The following is a 17461-nucleotide window of genomic DNA, read 5'->3' on the forward strand; positions in this document are numbered from 1 at the left end:
GATCTCAATAGCTATGTTCCTATAATCATATAAAAATAATACTTTCCAAGATGAACTCCAGGAAATGGAAACAAGAATGGGAAGTGTGGCTTAGTGGTATTCACCTAGCATGCATTTATCCCTGGGTTCAATTCCTCATTCCACATACATAATAAAAATCGGAAGTGGTGCTGTGGCTCAAGTGGCAGCAATGCTAGCATTGAAGAAAGCTCCAGGACAGTGCCCAGGTCCTGAGTTCAAGCCCAAGGATGGGCAGGAAAAAAAGAAGAAATGAAAACAAGAGATTTTCTGATGTTGATGATGCTATTGCCGTTGTCTTTTGTATTGTTCATTAATTTATCTGTCTGAGAGAGGAGAGGGGGTCACAGGAAAGTTGGACAAAGGGGAACAAATTCAGCAGTGGTATTCTTCATAAGCCACAATGTGGAAAGTATTCAATTTGTGGGTGGGGATTGGAAGGAAAACCTGGGAGAGTGAGGGATGGGGTGACATGGTTCAGAAAGAAATGTACTCATTATCTGCATCTGTGTATCCTTCTGTACATCACCTCTACAATAACAATAACAATAACAAAAACTATTCTTTTTTAAAAAAGGAAAGAAATGAAATTCTAACCCAGATATGGTGGTTTGGGGAAAGAAGGGCTTTGGGAGGTGATTCGTCAGAAGTGGGTGGCATCATGATGGATTAGTACCCACCAAGTAGAAACATGAGATGCTATCTTTCCTTTCCTGAGAGAATAAACTGAGAAAGGGAGGCTTCTGCCAAATCGGGCCCTGACCATACTGGACTTCCAGTAACTAGAACTGTGAGATAAGAGTGTTTTGTTGAGCAGTTCATAATATTTTTTAATAGTAGCTCCCAATGAGACATCTTTTAATATATTTTAAAATATTTATTACTAACATATTAGTTGTACAAGGAGGTTTTATTATGGCATTGATATTTTTAAATGCCTTTTTGTACACTAATGTTGTGACTCTTTTAAAAGCTACTACATAAGGCCCCTCTCCCCCAGTTGTTTCCAAAGAAAAGATATATTTGTATTATGAAAATTGAAGTGAGAAGGAAGTCTTTTAATAGAGAAGAGATCTCTACATAATAGCTCTCTTTATAATAAATAAGCAAACTTTTCTAAGAAGAACAAAGCCCCGAATTTGCCCAATATATGGCATTTCTCAAGCATCCTCTTCACAGAAAAACCTCTTTTGTCAGAGAATTCTGCAAGGCATGCCAGAAGAGAACATCCGCTTTCCACATTTGGGATCATTTTAGCTGTGAACCTCAACTAAGGTCCATTGTAACAACAGTCATAAGCTCCACTCCTGTGGCTGTACGTTAAACTAAACTGGAGTAAGAACAAATAATTCTAAGAGGTTGCTTCAAACACAATGTCAATTTTCCATAAGCAAAAGTAAAAGAAATTGAGTAACTTCAGAAGCTAAGAATAATCTACAAACCTTCTGCCTCTGCTCTTGTATAATTTAGAAAGTCTGTGGAGAGAACTATCTCTGATGGACATAACAACAAAGAAATCCACTTCCCATTAGTGTGTTATCAAAAAAATTTTAGAAAGGAGAACCCTCCCCCACACAAATATTCAGTAAATATTGAGAACTGGATTAATTTCCTGGGCTGCATATCAAAACATCAGAGTGATTAAATAAGAAATACTGTTATTATTATTGTTGTTGCTTCTCTTCTCATACTTCTGGAAGCCAGATGTCTGAGACCAACTTGAGAGCAGATTGCTTTATTCTGGGAGTCTTCTCTTTGTTTATAGATGACTTCAGTCTTCACACGGTCTTCCCTGCGTTATATTCCGGTTCTGGTCTCTTCATATGAGTTGATGGATTGGGGCCCTCTCGTGTTTTCTTTTCAACTTCACCATCTTTCTAAGGACCTTCTTGTTTTTATATACAACCACATTCTAAGTTCCTGAATGTTAAATACCTCAATATTACAAAGTAGGTGTCAGGTATTGTGTATCACTCACACACCAGGGTTCAGGAGCTTGGAAACAAATGAGAATTATATCTGACTTTGGAAGACGGCAGTGATTGAACTCTAGGGCTGATTGATATTCCAAAGGGAAAGTTGCATTGCTGCTCTGAAGGCATGCCCGCTATAGCAGCTCTCCAGCATCACTGGCCTGAGCACTCTTTCATGTCCAAGGTACTTCTCCACCATGGGCTCAACATCCAGTTGTTTCTTCTCTCAGACATGAAATCTAAAAGACACTCTGCTAGATAAACTCAGCTCACTGTTTGTTGCCTCCTGGATTTCAGTTCTGTAACATGATCTTCTGGGAAGTCAAACTTGACTTTGACTTTGCCAGATGAAAACCACAGCCCCTTTCAAAATCCATTTTCAAATTCTGGCTCAGCCCTAAAGTTTTATTTCTTTTTGTAATGGAATTGAAGGGCCAAGAATAATTACCCTGCTTAGGAGATTAATCTTTCTAGGAAAATTTGTATTTCTCATTTCCCAATATAAAGAAAGGGACATCTTTGGCTTTGCATGTTCATAGTGTCTGTTTATTTTCTCTTTGGAAATGTTCTTGACTCCTAAGCAAACATCTGATATGTAGGCACCATTCAACATCTGTTGTGCTTACAAAGAAATTCTTATTCCTTTTTCAATTATCCCTTTTCTCACCAGGTACATTTTATTCCTGGAAAAAATATAGTTCTTGTCTTTGTTCAAATATATAAAAATATTATGCTGTACTTAAGGGTTCAGAGATTAATCAAGCTCACTAAGGACAAAATGGGAAGGTGAGCCTTGCAGAGTCCATTTGACATTAGCAAATGTGACTACAAAATCAAATTCCCACACACAAAGTAAATGGAATTTCACATCTCGAGTATGAGGGGTGAAATCACCAAGGATGTCTTTAGTCCCGAAACAGGTCACTGATTCATAAATGAAAACCTGCAAAACTTGGCTGTCCGATCACCAACAGTGAGGAGTAAACAGGAAGACTGTTAGCTTATCCAATGACAGATCACTGGGAATAATCTTCCTTGGAATAGAGAAAAGACAGATGTAAAAACAAATAACAGGCTAGGCATTGGTCACTCGTGGCACTTGTAATTCTAGCTACTCATGAGGTTGAGTTTTGAAGGTCACCATTCGAAGCCAATCCAGACAGGAAAATGTGTAAGACTCTCTAATAAACCACGAAAATATACCCGAAGTAGAGGTGTGACTCCAGTGGTAGAGTGTTAGTCTTGAGCAAAAGAAGTTCCGAGACAGTGCTCATGCCCTGAGTTCAAGTCCCTGAACCAGTGTGGAGAGAGAGTGGGGTAGGAGAGAGGGAGACTATTGCCAGCATTCTCCATGCAGAGAGAAAAAAAAATGCTGGGAAAGCTGTGTTTAGCCTCCTATACACTAAGAAAACAAATGACTGGTCAGGATTAGTTTGAACCTGTCAGCAAAAATAAATAAATTAATAAATTAATTAAAAAAATAGAGATCTAGGGAGAGATATTTGCGAAATGAAAACAATAGTTGGAAAGATCAGAATGCTAGATTAAAGGCAGGTAAGATACTAGCATGAAAAGGGCAACTAAAAGGTGAAGGAGATGATCCAGCATTGTTGATCAAGAAAAAAGCAGCCAATTCAGTACTGTCTAGGTTTCTGTTTAGATTTAAGTTGTCCCTAGAGATTCAGTTCCAGCATCCTTAAGACTATTTCCCAGTTCTCAGAATGGTTAGTATTGTCATTCTCATCCTTTCTTTCTTATATTTTCTCCATCATGCTTCCAATTTCAGAGTTTTTCCCCTACTAATTTAATGTGCTATTCATTCTATTTGACCTATATATTTTATTTATTTATATTTTTGTTGGTCATGGGGCTTGAACTCTGGGACTGGGTATTGTCCCTGAGCTCTTCAGCTCAAGACTATTGCCCTACCCCTTGAGCTACAGTGCCACTTCCAGTTTTCTGGTGGTTAATTGGAGATAAGAGTCACACAGACTTTAGTGCCTGGGCTGGCTATGAGCTGTGATGCTCAGATCTTATCTTAGCCTCCTGAGTAGCTAGGATTACAGGCTTGAGCCACCACATCCTGCTTATTGACCTACACATTTTAGACCAGGTAAACACTTCTATTATCTAAGCAATAGTAACCAGTGCCACTCCAAGTCTTAGTAATGCCATGACGATATATTTGTGTTACCCTACTTGTTTTAGAATGTTATTTCTATTTTCTCTGCATTATCAGAATGTGTGTACATATATGTGTGTGTGTGTGTGTGTGTGTGTGTGTGTGTGTGTGTGCACATATACATGTTTAAGTCCATTTAAGTCTCTGTATTCAGTATTCTAAATCAAGTTAATTTCCCCAGGCTCTCTAACACTTCATCCTTGAGTTGACACCTGTTGTTTAAGTATCATACATTCATTAACTCTTGACATGACTCTCTGAGCTGGAGAGTACATGCAACAAAAAACACAGGACAGGCTCTTCCAACAGGCTCTTCCCCATCCTTTCCCTAAAGGCCTGGTGGGTTTCACTGCATGGTGGACACATTGCATGTTTCTTCTCTCACGTAGAAACTACTCCCTTATAATACCACAGGAAAGGGAATAATAATAGAGGACTTAACTTCCAGATGATTGAACTCAGACTTTCTTGTATGGAATTATAAGCAAAGCCAGTCCAGGGGCTTGAACTCAGGGCTGGGCACTGTCCTTGGGCTTTCTCAAGGCTAGCACTCTACTACTCCAGCCACAGCACTACTTCCAGTTTTTTCTGTGTACGTGGTACCAAAGAATCGAACCCAGGGTTTTGTGCTTGGTAGGCAAACACTCTGCCACTAGTCTACGTTCCTGGCCCCTGGAATTACATTTTACATGAATTTAAAAAGCTAAACACTTAAAGATCTGGAAATATATGGAAAAACATCTATGAATATCAGGCAATTTGTGGGGTGCTTTTTTGCAGCACAATTTATTATCTGGAGATAGTATTTGGGTACATTAATAGATATTGATTGAATACCATGTTATCTCTCTTGAGATAAAGCAACTGAAAAAGAAAACTTCAAAATAGGCAAGAGCAATAAATATCAAACTTCCTCATCTAAAATATATAAATATAAAATATCAGTCAGTTCTGGAAACATCTTAGGAAAATCCAGCAATCACACGTCCACAAGCAGGGGTGTGGAGTTGACGATGCTTCTGTTTGGTACTTATCACCTCAGATCCAGCACAGTTATTTTTATGTCTTTTATCAATACATGTTTGCATATCTAGGGAGGAAAAAAATAGAGTTACTTCATAATGTTTGACACATGAATATGGATTTTCTAATTTAAAATCTTTCCCAGTTATTAAGACACTGCCAAGTTCTTCAGGAAAGCAAAAACTAAATAAATAATTACCCCAAGAGTCAACACTATGTACTCACACTGAAGAGCCTGGGGTCCTTGGTGTGAGGGTGAAAACCCTTCTTTTTACAAGCAGAAACCTCAAGCATGCCAGCGTTGGTAAGCCTGAAGATACCAGTACTATATTTCAAGAGGAAGAGAGAAAAATAATAAAAGTCAGGAATAATTGGGAAACCCAACTCCCTATAGTTGAATGATACAACAGATTCATTCTTCAAATAGGACAGTGGAAAGAGATACAAACTAGGAATTCCCTCCCCACCCTGCCCCTGCCCCATCTCTCAACTGTTCTTTCCATGACAATTTACAAGAGAAAAACCTTAAAAGAGGCAACGATTTCCAAGTGTTTGCATCTTCTACCCCTAGAGGAACCTAGAAAGGTAGGTGCTTTTAATAACAGTAGTGCTGTGTCACAGCAAATATTTAGGGAGCGCTTGCTGTGGTGTCAGGAGCTACAGAGAACACTTTCCACTATTATTGTCTAATATGATTCCCGCATTGATGTAGGCGAAGCAGCATAAAGAGCTGGGACCCGCGGTGTTCATGTTTCCTGTGGTGGATGGCTGGGTGGAGAACTTCAAAAGAAGCAAAACCTTGATACAAAAGGCCATATAGTATGATGCTAAATGAAAGGATCTCTAGGATATAGAAACATAAGCCATATAATGAATGATTGTTGTCCTTAAGGTACTATGTTATCTCTCAGCTCTTTTGCTGTCCCTTGGTTATCTCATATTGTTACAGTATCTCACTTTGTTACCTGATATATCGGATATATTTGTATTTGGTTATTTGAAATTGGATAGGGAAGGGGGGAAAACAAGACGAGGGGTGGGGGTGAGGGGAGGAAATGGGGACCAAGACAGGTGAAAGGGTATCAATGTATGTGAAGTAATGCACCTTCTATCTGGTGAATATTAATTACAATAAAATATATATGAAAAAAAAAGTTTCTCTGATTCCAATGAGCACCATCACTCTACAATCAGCTTTTTCTGCCTCAACTAGGAGAGTTTGGGAAGTCATTATGCTGAGGCTGAAAACTTTCCTTGGATAGGACATAAAGCAGTATAAATAAGATCTCAAAAACATAAAATTTAAACCGGGTGTGGTGGCTCATGCCTGTAATCCTAGCTACTCAGGAGGCTGAGATCTAAGGATCAAGGTTCAAAGCCAGCCCTCTAGAAAACAGAGAAGTGGGGCTTGGCTCAAGTGTAGGGTGGTAGCTTTGAGCTGAAGAGTTCAGGGACAATGCCCAGACCCAAGGTTTGGGCAGTAGCCTTGTACTGAAGACAGCACCCAGGCCGAGTTCAAGACCCATCACCCACAAATAAACAAACAAATAAGCAAATAAAATTCAATCTAGAAGAACTTTCCTGTGACATGCCACATTCCCTGAAGAAAGAGAAGTGTGAATTAATAAATGCAAAAGGTCCTTAGAAAACCAAGACCCCAGAACTGTAGGTTCTGAGGAACCAATCACCCCGGTCCTTTCCCTAAGGTCTGGTGGGTCACCCTGCATGGTGAACATTCTGCACCCAGTAGCCCAGCCAAACATTCTGGGACTCCCTTCACCGCCGCGCTTACTCTTTGTGCTTGGGGGAACAGACAATGGCGATGGCCTCTGGTAGCATGAGCTGGTAGGAACAGTGAGTGTGCAGATCAACACTCGATAAGAACGCAGTTTGTGTGGGATGCGTCTAAGAACAAAACAGAAGACAGTCATATTAGGAAAATAGCAGTCTACCCATGTTCCATCAGCTGTTCTGTGAGGAAATACTTACTTATTGTCCTTCTTTTTCTTATACTATTAATCAAATAAGTGTTTTCCAACAAATAGTTTATTGACATACTATTTATTTTCCTTTATACATTCCTATTGTTGTATGGAATAAGTGCAAGTGTGGGAAGTGGGTTTTCAATGGAAAAGTGCTTTTCAATTGTTAGGAGGCAAATAGGGCTTTCAAATGGCTTCTCATTTAATCATTACAAGTCTTTTGGCATCTTTCATCCTGAGACTCAGGAAGGGATCCTGACCCAATCACACAGCTGGCTAAGAAACAGAACTATCACTGGAAACCATGGACCAGAGACATAATAGTAATGCTTTTGTGCTATTTTCATTAATGATGCTACAGCATTCCCTAGAAACAGGAAGAGTTGTTGAAAATAGCAGGGACTCATCCTGCTCAGCCATCAAAAGTTCACATGGTGACAAAGAAAAGAAAGACAAATACAAACAGTCCAAGTTTCTGACTCTACACAGATTTGTCCCTGAGAGACAAAACCAGTGGCTCACATTTAAATATGAAAAATACATGCATGCATTATGATTGAAAACTTCAAGTAAAATCTAATGACTCTTAAAAAGAAAAGGAATATGACTATTTAAATCCAGAAGCAAAATGTCATTGGTACACATTGTCTAGGTCCTCTTTCCAAGACCCTCTGTGTTCAGAGTGCAGACCACTGAACTTCCTCTTGGCAACATCGTCATTTGTAAAGTTGGTAACAACCATTTTCTTCATGGGCTTGGTTTGAAGAGCAAAAGGACAACATATGGGGAGTAGTTATGGCAGTGCATAGCACCTAGAAAGACACTGGCTCTTAATATTTTCATGTATTGTTTTATTTTAGTGTTGTCACTATGAACTAAAAAATCTTGGGCCCATAACAATCGTCTGATGCCTTTCTATAGCAACCAGTGTATATTATGGAAGTGTAGGAGTTAGAAACTTTTTTTCCTGTCAATTTAATAGAACAAAGATAACAGTCATCTAGTGATTTACAGAAACACCTTCTGCAAGGAAAAATAAAATAACTCCTGGTCTATGAATAATTAGAATAACCAAAGAATAGGATTATCTGGACACTACCCCCCACTGTTGTGAGCATTTAATAGGGTGAAAATATTAGCATGATGGATATAATAAATATAATATGAAAATCTATATGATGAACATATTGTAGAATGCTAAATGAATATGATATAAAATAGTGATATAATCATAGGAGAAGAGTAGAGTAAGTAAATGAAATACAGTAATGAAATGAAACTAAAAAATATATTGCCAATACAAACTTGTACCTAAAGGCTTGTGGACATGGGAGATAAACTATGATGTAAGGACTCGTATGACTATAACCATAGGAATGGTCAGGAGCCTGGTTTAAAAGATGAAGTATCATAGGAGCCCAGACACCTGGGCAGAATAGATAGAGCAATAGCTAGAGTAAGCAACCAGCACATCTCTGGACACCGCTGACCAAGGGCATAACCAATCCAGACCCAGACGTAACCAATCTGAATCAGGCATGAAGGAGTTTGGGCCGGAGAGGAGCAGCCAAGGATCAATATAAACCAAGGACCCAGAATAAGGGACAGCACTTCTGTTGGCCTTAACCGAGACTGCACTTCGAGGATCTCTGGCCATGCAGAAGCTGCTCCTTGCCGGAGAAGACCTACGAGAACAGAGACTGATTGTGGGGCCCCAGAGCTCACACTGCTGCAGGACTGGGAGCTGTGTCTAACATCTGATGGGCAGGCCCTGTTCGACTTCAGGACTAAAAGATGTTGGAGAGGTGAGTCCAGTGGGTGTGCTGGATAGGCAGATTAAGATTAGGCATGTTAGGACTAGAAGATAGGAACTAGAATATAGTGTCAACTCTGCTAAGCTGTGTTAAATCAATAAACTATGTTGCATCATATTATCTGCCTACTGATGAATTACTTCGACTGCTCGCAACCCCCCCCCCCAATTTTGATACTGAGATTGAACTGGGAATGCAAAGCATACCATTGAGCCATTGAGGTACACCCTCATCCTACCCTAGCTTCTTTTTTTTTGCCAGTTGTGGGGACTGAACTCAGGGAATGAGCACTGTCCTTGGGCTTTCTCAAGGCTAGAACTCTACCATTTTGAGCCACAGCACCACTTCTGGCTTTTTTCTATTTACATGGTACCAAGGAATCGAACCTGCGTCTTCATGCATCTGGGCAAGCACACTTACCACTAGGCCAAACTCCCGGCCCCCTACCCTAGCTTTTAAAACTCAAATATTTACTAGCTTTTAAAACCCATATATTTACTAGAAGTGTGATTAGCAGGAACTGGCAGCCTAGGAATTCTTTCTGTGAATAAAACAAAGCTTTCTACATCTCAGTAAAAATTCAGTAGTGTTCAAAGGATGTGTTTGCTGTGGAGGTAGGAAGGAGGTTGTCAACACACAAGTTAATATGCTTGAAAATGCATCTCCAGCCTGGATGCATACCACATGAGCATCTCCGAGTCAAGAGAACCACTACTCCTATGATGAAGATGTCTCTTTCATGGGAGCATGGTTCTCCAGTTTCCTGACTTTAGAGAAATGAAGATGATGGTGATGCTAAGAGGAGCAGTTGCCATTTATTGCAACGCAGGCACTGAACACATTACTTTCTATGAATTCCATTCTTGAATTCTCACAAGAGAAAATTAAGGCTATGTTTATTGGCTTCTTAAGATGAAGAATGGAGATTCGCAGGAAAGTAAGGAACTTGCTAGGGTTCAGACAGCAAGTCAAGCCAAAAAAACCCTACAGATCCAGTTCTGTCTGGTTTTGACTACGATTTTCTTCCTAATAACTAATTTACATCTGTGAAAAGTTAGCTCTGGAATCTGTTGCTACAATTATGTTCCCCCAAAGATAGCACAAAAAAGTGTTTACAACCACTAAAGCTTAGAAACACTAATGTTTGTATTTTTTATTGAACCACTACTTGATATAGTAAGACAAATTAAAGAGCTGAATTCTAGAATTCTAGAAGTAAGCAAGCCAAATTCATGAAATAATTTAAATTTACTATTGCAAATATTATATAATCAGAAGACTACAAGAAAAAAAATCTTTTGCTTCTAATTTAAGGATTGTTTGTAAAATAATCTAATATTGATTCATCTACATAATCATGCCACTTAAAGGAATAACATTTTTAGTTTGTCACAATTTCTTTTGATTTATAATGCACTCTTGTTATAGAAATCATGCTTTACTTGATATTGAACTTAAAATGGAATGATTTCCAAGAGCACAGTAAGGCATGTTCCTTACTGTTAGCAACAGTAAATAGTTAATGGAAAGTTTTGCAAATTCTTTATTGTAAATCACTTCTTACATCTGACAGGTAGCCTATATTTTTAAAGGGCTATCTTGTTTATTGTCTGCATAAATCCAGGGAGGAGAGAAGGTATTCATTAACCTCACTCAGTCAGTGAGGGAACCTGGAAATAAGGAGGTTAGCATTTTTTGTCTAAGGGAAAATAGTAATTTATAGTCTCCTCCACCCTCCTAAATTACATAATGTAGCACTTGCCAACCATATATGTTTCATTCCTACCCAGTGCTTCTCTAAAAACAAGTAATGCAAATAGAAAATGATCACCTCTTTCCTTTTTTTTTTCTTTTAATCTTTTGGTGATACTCGGGTTTGAACTCAGGGCCTCACTACTTGCTAGGCTGATGTCCTGCCATTTGAATCACACCTTCAGCCCTACTTTTTGCTGGGTATATTAGAAATGAAATCTCATGGGCTTTACTGCTTGGGTTGGCCTTGATTTCGCAGTCCTGCAGATCTCAGCCTCCTGAGTTTCGAGGACACCAGGACCTGACTGTTCTTCTCATTCTCTAGGGGCTCTCCAAGATACCCAAGGATGTGCTATGGAAATAGTAGCCAGTGTCCTCTACAAGAAAAGTGATTTTTCTTCTTATTTGTTAAGAGTTAAATGAGATAGTGCTCCCTCTGAACCTTAATCTCTAATCCAAAAGTAATAAGGGGTATGACCTTTGGGGGGGGGGGTCGTACTAACATCCTTATAAAAAGGCTTGAGGTCAAGAGGTAATCTCTTGCCCTTTTGCATTCTGTCAGATAAGGGCACAGAAAAAATGCTCCATTTGGAAGCAGTGAGCATCCTCTACAAATACCAAGACCAGAGACTTGATTTTGGACTTTTCAGTCCCTAGAACGATGAGAATGAAGTTTTGGTTCTCTACAAATTATATACTTCGGCACAAATAGACTAAACCAGCATCACAGACCCAGCTACATAGAAAAGATTGTCCCTTAGTTGAACTGAATTATGGATCACAAGCAAAACGAAACAGAGTATCATCACCAATAATAATAATTAAATTCTGAATCCCTGGAAAAATATGGTGAGAAATATTCTGGATGTATCTCATTTAATATTCAAAATAATATGAAGCCAAATAGTGTCACCTCCATTTTGTGGCTGGCAGAAGCTTATATTTTGACTGCTTGAGTAGCATGATGGTGTTCCTACAGTGAATTCTTAGCAGAACTATGAATGAGATTTGATTATTTGACTTATTAGGCCTTTTCTGCTCCATGAAAGGTTCTAACACTGTGTTCCTGACCCTGCCATTTGCTCTGTTCCAAAGCCATATATATAATCAGCTATCTATCTATCTATCTATCTATCTATCTATCTATCTATCTATCTATCCATCCTTCGCATTTAGGGACATACATTAGAATATATGGGCCCCTTCATATAGGATGAGGCTAAATGAAAAGACCTCCAGAATATGGAAACAAGAGCTATATAATGTGTGATTGCTGTTCTTAATGTCCTATGTTATTCCTCATCTCTTTTGTTATCCCTTGGTATTCCCAAATTGTTACAATATCTTACCTGGTTATCTGGTATATTGTATATACATTTATTTACTTGAAAAAGGAAAGGGAAGAGAAAAACAAGATGAGGGGAGAGGAATGGGGACAAAAACAAGAGAAGGGGTATCAATGTGTGTGAGGTAATGAACCTTCTATCTGGTGAATATAACTGTAACCCCTCTATTAATTTTTATAAAAATATATGAAAAAAAGAATATATGGGCCCTCTTCAGCATATACAAAAAATACCAAATGTTACGGTCTCTTTCTCAACTTTGGATTGTACAAGATATCCCTTTCAAGCCTAGTTTTGACAGGTTTAGATACAATTTCACATTGAAAAAAAAGTCTCAGTATGATAGTTTTAAATTGCCGGAATGAAATTGAAAATAAGAAACTAATTAACTCAATTTCTTTCAGAGAAAAAGAACACACCAAACAAAAATAAACTGGAACCCCAAAGGTCAGACATACATGGATCCAGCCCAGAGTGAGGAGATCGTGTTGATCCTGAACTCTGAATAACTCTTCTACATTTTCTACATCACAATAGTCTGGTCCCGCAGACTGTTTTGGCACAATCACATGGGTGATGGTAAATTCATTATGTGTCTGAAAAATAATGAGCAAAGGCATAGGATACAAAAAATTAAAAATGAATAGGATGTGGTAGGATTTGCTACAAGAATAGAAACTATCTCTGCCACTCTTATTTTCCTCCTCTCAAACCCCAAAGTGCTACATGACTATGAAAACTTATCCTTTACCAAATGTTTTAAGAATCAGCTATTTAGAATTTTTAATCCATTTTTTCAAGTAGAACAGATCAATTGGAATTAGCATCCTGCGATCTTGGTGGGGAGTGGTCTATGGGAGCTTAATTAGTTAATAAATAATGTGTTGGCCTCTTAGATCTCTAGATGTCTAATGAAAACTATCCTAACAAATAAGGGCAGATTTCATTGGAGAGAAATATAGTAGCTTAGTAACTTCACACTATGACAAAGAGTCTTCCTTTTTTTTTTTTTTTTGGTCAGTTGTAGGACTTGAACTCAGGGCCTGGACACTGTCCCGGAGCAATTTTGCTCAATGCCTAGTGCTCTACTACAGCACCACTCTAATTTGTCTTTTCATTACAAAGCTTAGGACTGTCTTCTAAGATTGGGAAACTTAGTAGGACCTTACAAAGGTAAGCCAATGTTTTCCTCTACAATTAAAGAGAAAAGCAAAGCAAATCATTTTTTTTTCTCAGCTAAGAAGAACTGAAAAGAAGAGTCCAGAAGTAGAGATGGGATCTTCAAGTAAGAGCTATTTGGTTGGGAGGAGATGTGCTCTCCTATACCATGCCTCACCCTCAGCACATAGTGCTGGCCATTCTCTCTCTAGACCTCAGGATCTACCTGCAAATTTGACCCTATTTCTTCCATCTAGATTTCAAACCCTTCTCCACTCACTCCAAACACCAGTTCAGTCCTACAACAAACATCTTGAACTTCCACTCTGACCACTCAGCCCCCAGTTAGAATTAATTATCTAATTCTTCCCAAGGATTGTGGAACCATCATGTAGTGGAGACAAGAGCACTACAGGCTACTGTACACCTACTATGGTGCTGGAACATGCACCTTCTCAGAAAATGTTTGCTTGATGACACAGGGAGTGCATAATGAATGAATGGACCAATCAAAATGAATAAGTCCCCAAATCAACCAAATTACATATCTCATAGAATGCAGGGGAGGAAGCATTCAGAGCGCTATGGCCACCAGAATGGCAAAGAGGGTGACCATCAGTAGTAGATGGTGGGTCATTGCATGCTTGTCACTGGAGGAAATACAATAATGAAATATTGGAATACAGCGGGTGAATGTGTGTTGGTAATGTGTTCATTATTAAGTATGGCCTGGGCTTATAGTTTGCTTACAGTTTCCCTAAAAAAGAGAAATCAACTGAATTCCACATGTATCTGAAAAATAATTACCAGGAATGTTTGCCTCAGAAAGAACAAGTTGAATGAAAGTGGACTGAGTATACGTGAAATTAATGATTGCCTTGGAAATTTGGTTTAGCAGGGAGGATGGACTTAGAAATCAGAATAGTCGTATCACTTTTCCGGAAAAAGATTTAATTTATGGCCTGGTTGATTTCTCTCAAAACAAAATTTACAATGCTCTTGAGATTTAAAAATCCATTTTCTAGAAGGAGAATTCTATGAACAGTGAAATTAGTCCACATGAAGTTAATGTCATAATACTTGAAACTCTTAGCTTGTTTTTATTCTTCTCTGCTTACTACAAAAAAAAGCTAGTTCTAAAGCATCCCTTGCAGAGTGAGGATAGGGGAAATAAAAAGACCATACCAGTTTCCCACAGAGTATTCCACACGTTTCTATTCCTCTGACTGTATTTGATTCAGCAAGCAGCAGAAATTTGTGGCAAAGATCTCTCGATAAAACTACACATCTCAGTCCTTCAACCACTAAATCTAAGACAGAAAAAGAGAAAAATACAGGTTACATCTTATCCTTCAAAACTGTTAAAAATACAATTATCAAGTGTTTGATTTTCATATTTTAAGAACTTGAAAATATTGCACAGTACTGACACTTTTACATGGTTATGCCCTAGAACAACCATTTCCATTTGTATATATGTTCTCATTTGGTACATCCAAGTGTACTACTACTCAATACATAAACTGTATAGAACACACCTTGGAAATGATCTAGTACACAGAAAATAGAATAAATATTACTATAAGTTGCTTATATCTTAATAAAGTTAAGATTACTTAACAATCTACTAAGCACATTTTTGTAAATAATTAGCAGGGATGTACTTAAAATGCTTACCTATCATGACTCTTTAAAAATAAGTGGAATGAAAATTCCACCTGATAATGTTTGCCAAGAAGAATTTCCTGTTGGATTCTGGAAAGTTGCCAGCACAGCTTAACAGATTTAGCAGCACTCACTACTGGCAGAAACATATATACACCATGTGAAGGTTAACTGTCCATAGTCACAGGAACCTCCTGTACCAGGAAGATACTATACATCTAAGGGTAAATATTTTATTGTGGAAAAAGGTCTGGGTGGTTTTCTTACCATTTTTTTCTTCTCCAATAAGTGTTTCTTGTGTGTTGTTTGAAACCCATAGAAAAAAATGCTTGGAATTCTTCTCAACAAATGTCTCTATTCAGTGACAGAATATGGTCCTATTTATATATTTACTTAGCTATATAATCTATTTTTTGCGGCATTATTGAGGTTTGAATATGGATCTTCTTAGGCTGGTGCTCTACCTCTTGAGCCAGGCCTCCATTCCTGCTAATGTCATTTACTATAGTCTGATACATAGCACCTGGCAAAATGTTTCCTGAATTTTGTTCAAAGTATCAGCCAGAGAGAACTGGAAGAATTATGTCATTCACAGGTTGTAGGGCTATTGTCCTGGCTTATCACAACCTTCCCATATCCTCCCAGAGGCAATAGAACCTCATTCCCCCAGCCTCTGCATCCTCCAGGGAACCCACCCTCACTTACTTTGAACTGCACTGAGAGTAGCTGCTGGCTTTAAGGCTCTGTTTACAGGAGGAGAGTGACCAGCATAACTAGTTGCGTTGCTTTTATCGGGTTGATCAGCCAATACATTCAGCAAGGCATTGTTCTGGTGCGTGGAGAAGCAGGACAGTGCATTCCCATCAATCTGCTCCGACAGGGCCGGGGTCTCCTGACCTCTCAGCTGGCCTCGGGCTAACTCTTGCTTTTTGAGTTGGTCTTCAAAAAACAGGAATTGCTCAGACTCTAGCTGCTGCTGACGCATCTGAGCAATCCTCTTCCTCTCTGCCTCTATCAATTTCTGCTGTTCCAGTTTTTTGAGGATTTCGGCTTTGTATTTGTTCTAAACAAATGTGATTGTCAGAAGAAAAGGTTAGTTTCCAACTCAAAACACCCATGTGGGATCAGACACTTTAACAGTCCAGCAAATTAGAGATAACTTGACATTGTGATGGGCCTAAGAGCAATCCTGAAACACGAAGGGGAAAGCACAGCATCCCAGGAAAAGCCCTCCATTTTATGACTGCAGTTTTAAATCCAAACATTTTTTAAACCAGACACCAAAATCCACAACTGCCAGTTTCCCTTCATTAATCTGTGCCACTTTGAACAATCAGGGTCAGTGCTCTCTGTTCAGCCTGACCTGTTAAATCATATGCAAGACTCACACCACACTGCCTTTTCCAACAAAATATTTCATTAAATTTACATATGGCTATTTAAATAGTCAAAAAATTTAAAGTAAATCAAAGCTTAAAAAAATTAAAAAGTTACTAATCACATTTTGAGTAGCCACACTCAATTGGTGACTAGTATGTTAGAAAGAAGCAGATACCATGTTGTCATCCTTATAGAAAAGCCAATAGGATTGAGATGCCTGCAATCTTTACGCTCTAGAACCCACTTTCTGCTGGAACTTCATGGAAAAGAAATCACGAAGAAGTAATTCCAAAAGTGTTTTCCAACCATCTCTATCAAAGCTAGTCGGAAGTTTCGCCCAAAGTGAAGAAATTCATGCTTACTATCCTCATACAATATTCAGTCATTTAAAAGTCATAGAAGAAAAAATAATTTTTAATAAATGTCAAGACTGGTGTTGATAGAAACTTTGGGGGCTCCGTAAAGTGGGGATACTTTGGGGGATACAGCTTACAGCAACACATAATTCACAAGAACTTCTCTAGGTCTCCCTGTTGTAAATTCTGATTTTTCTGGTATGTCACAGGACTGACATTCTCCATTTCTAACAAGTTTCCAGGTGAGGCAGGTACTGCCCACAGCCAGGGCTTCCAAGGCCAGTCTGTTCATCTGTGCCAGGAACAGCTGTTGCCTTTCTATCTCCTCAGAGATTTCTACACGAGACACTATTGCAGATGACAGGGTTGTCTGTGCCACCTCAGGGAGAATAGGGCATCCGAGCCAAACACGCTTTGCACTGGGAGACCCTGTAGGCTCTGCTGAGTGTAGAGGCGGCTTAACCCTAAATGTCCCATTATCTATACTTGTGTGAAACTTGAGGTGCTAAAACACCTCAGGCAAACCAGCCTTCCAGCAACACCCAGAAAATGTCAGAAAGCACGGGGGCCATTTTCAGAAATAGTGAGATTGAATTTTAGTGAGAGTAGGGCAAAGTAGCACCTCCAGAGCAAATAAACACACACGAAGAAGCAAAACAGCACCACTAAAAATGTTATGAGAATTAAAACACAATGAACTGTATTTTGAACTCTACTTTTCCAGCTATTGATCAGTTTCTTCTTTTGTGTCTTTTGACTTTTAGTCATTACTATCATTTTGGTCTTTATTTAACAATCGAAAATGACCATTC

At 38.7% G+C, this 17461-nt stretch overlaps 1 protein-coding gene across 4 annotated transcripts in view; it reads right to left on the reverse strand.

Annotated features, from left to right (window-relative positions):
• Positions 1-4339: 4339 nt before the first annotated feature.
• The window catches only part of Stambpl1 (STAM binding protein like 1), a 42164-nt gene continuing 29042 nt past the window's right edge, over positions 4340-17461 (reverse strand). For 2 of the 4 annotated variants that reach the window (XM_090346311.1, XM_090346312.1), the window contains 6 exons: positions 15619-15976; positions 14434-14558; positions 12549-12686; positions 6989-7101; positions 5422-5521; positions 4340-5263 (listed from right to left, as the gene is read on the reverse strand). In XM_090346311.1, the coding sequence (XP_090202437.1) occupies positions 5207-5263; positions 5422-5521; positions 6989-7101; positions 12549-12686; positions 14434-14558; positions 15619-15976 (891 nt within the window). In that variant the 3' untranslated portion in view covers positions 4340-5206. The remainder of the gene's footprint in view (positions 5264-5421; positions 5522-6988; positions 7102-12548; positions 12687-14433; positions 14559-15618; positions 15977-17461) is intronic. The other 2 variants (XM_090346308.1, XM_090346309.1) reach the window with 1 other exon arrangement.

The sequence above is a fragment of the Megascapheus bottae genome, chromosome 15 (genome assembly GCF_031878675.1).
Source record: "Megascapheus bottae isolate mThoBot1 chromosome 15, mThoBot2.hap1, whole genome shotgun sequence".
NCBI classification, from domain to species: Eukaryota; Metazoa; Chordata; class Mammalia; order Rodentia; family Geomyidae; genus Megascapheus; species Megascapheus bottae.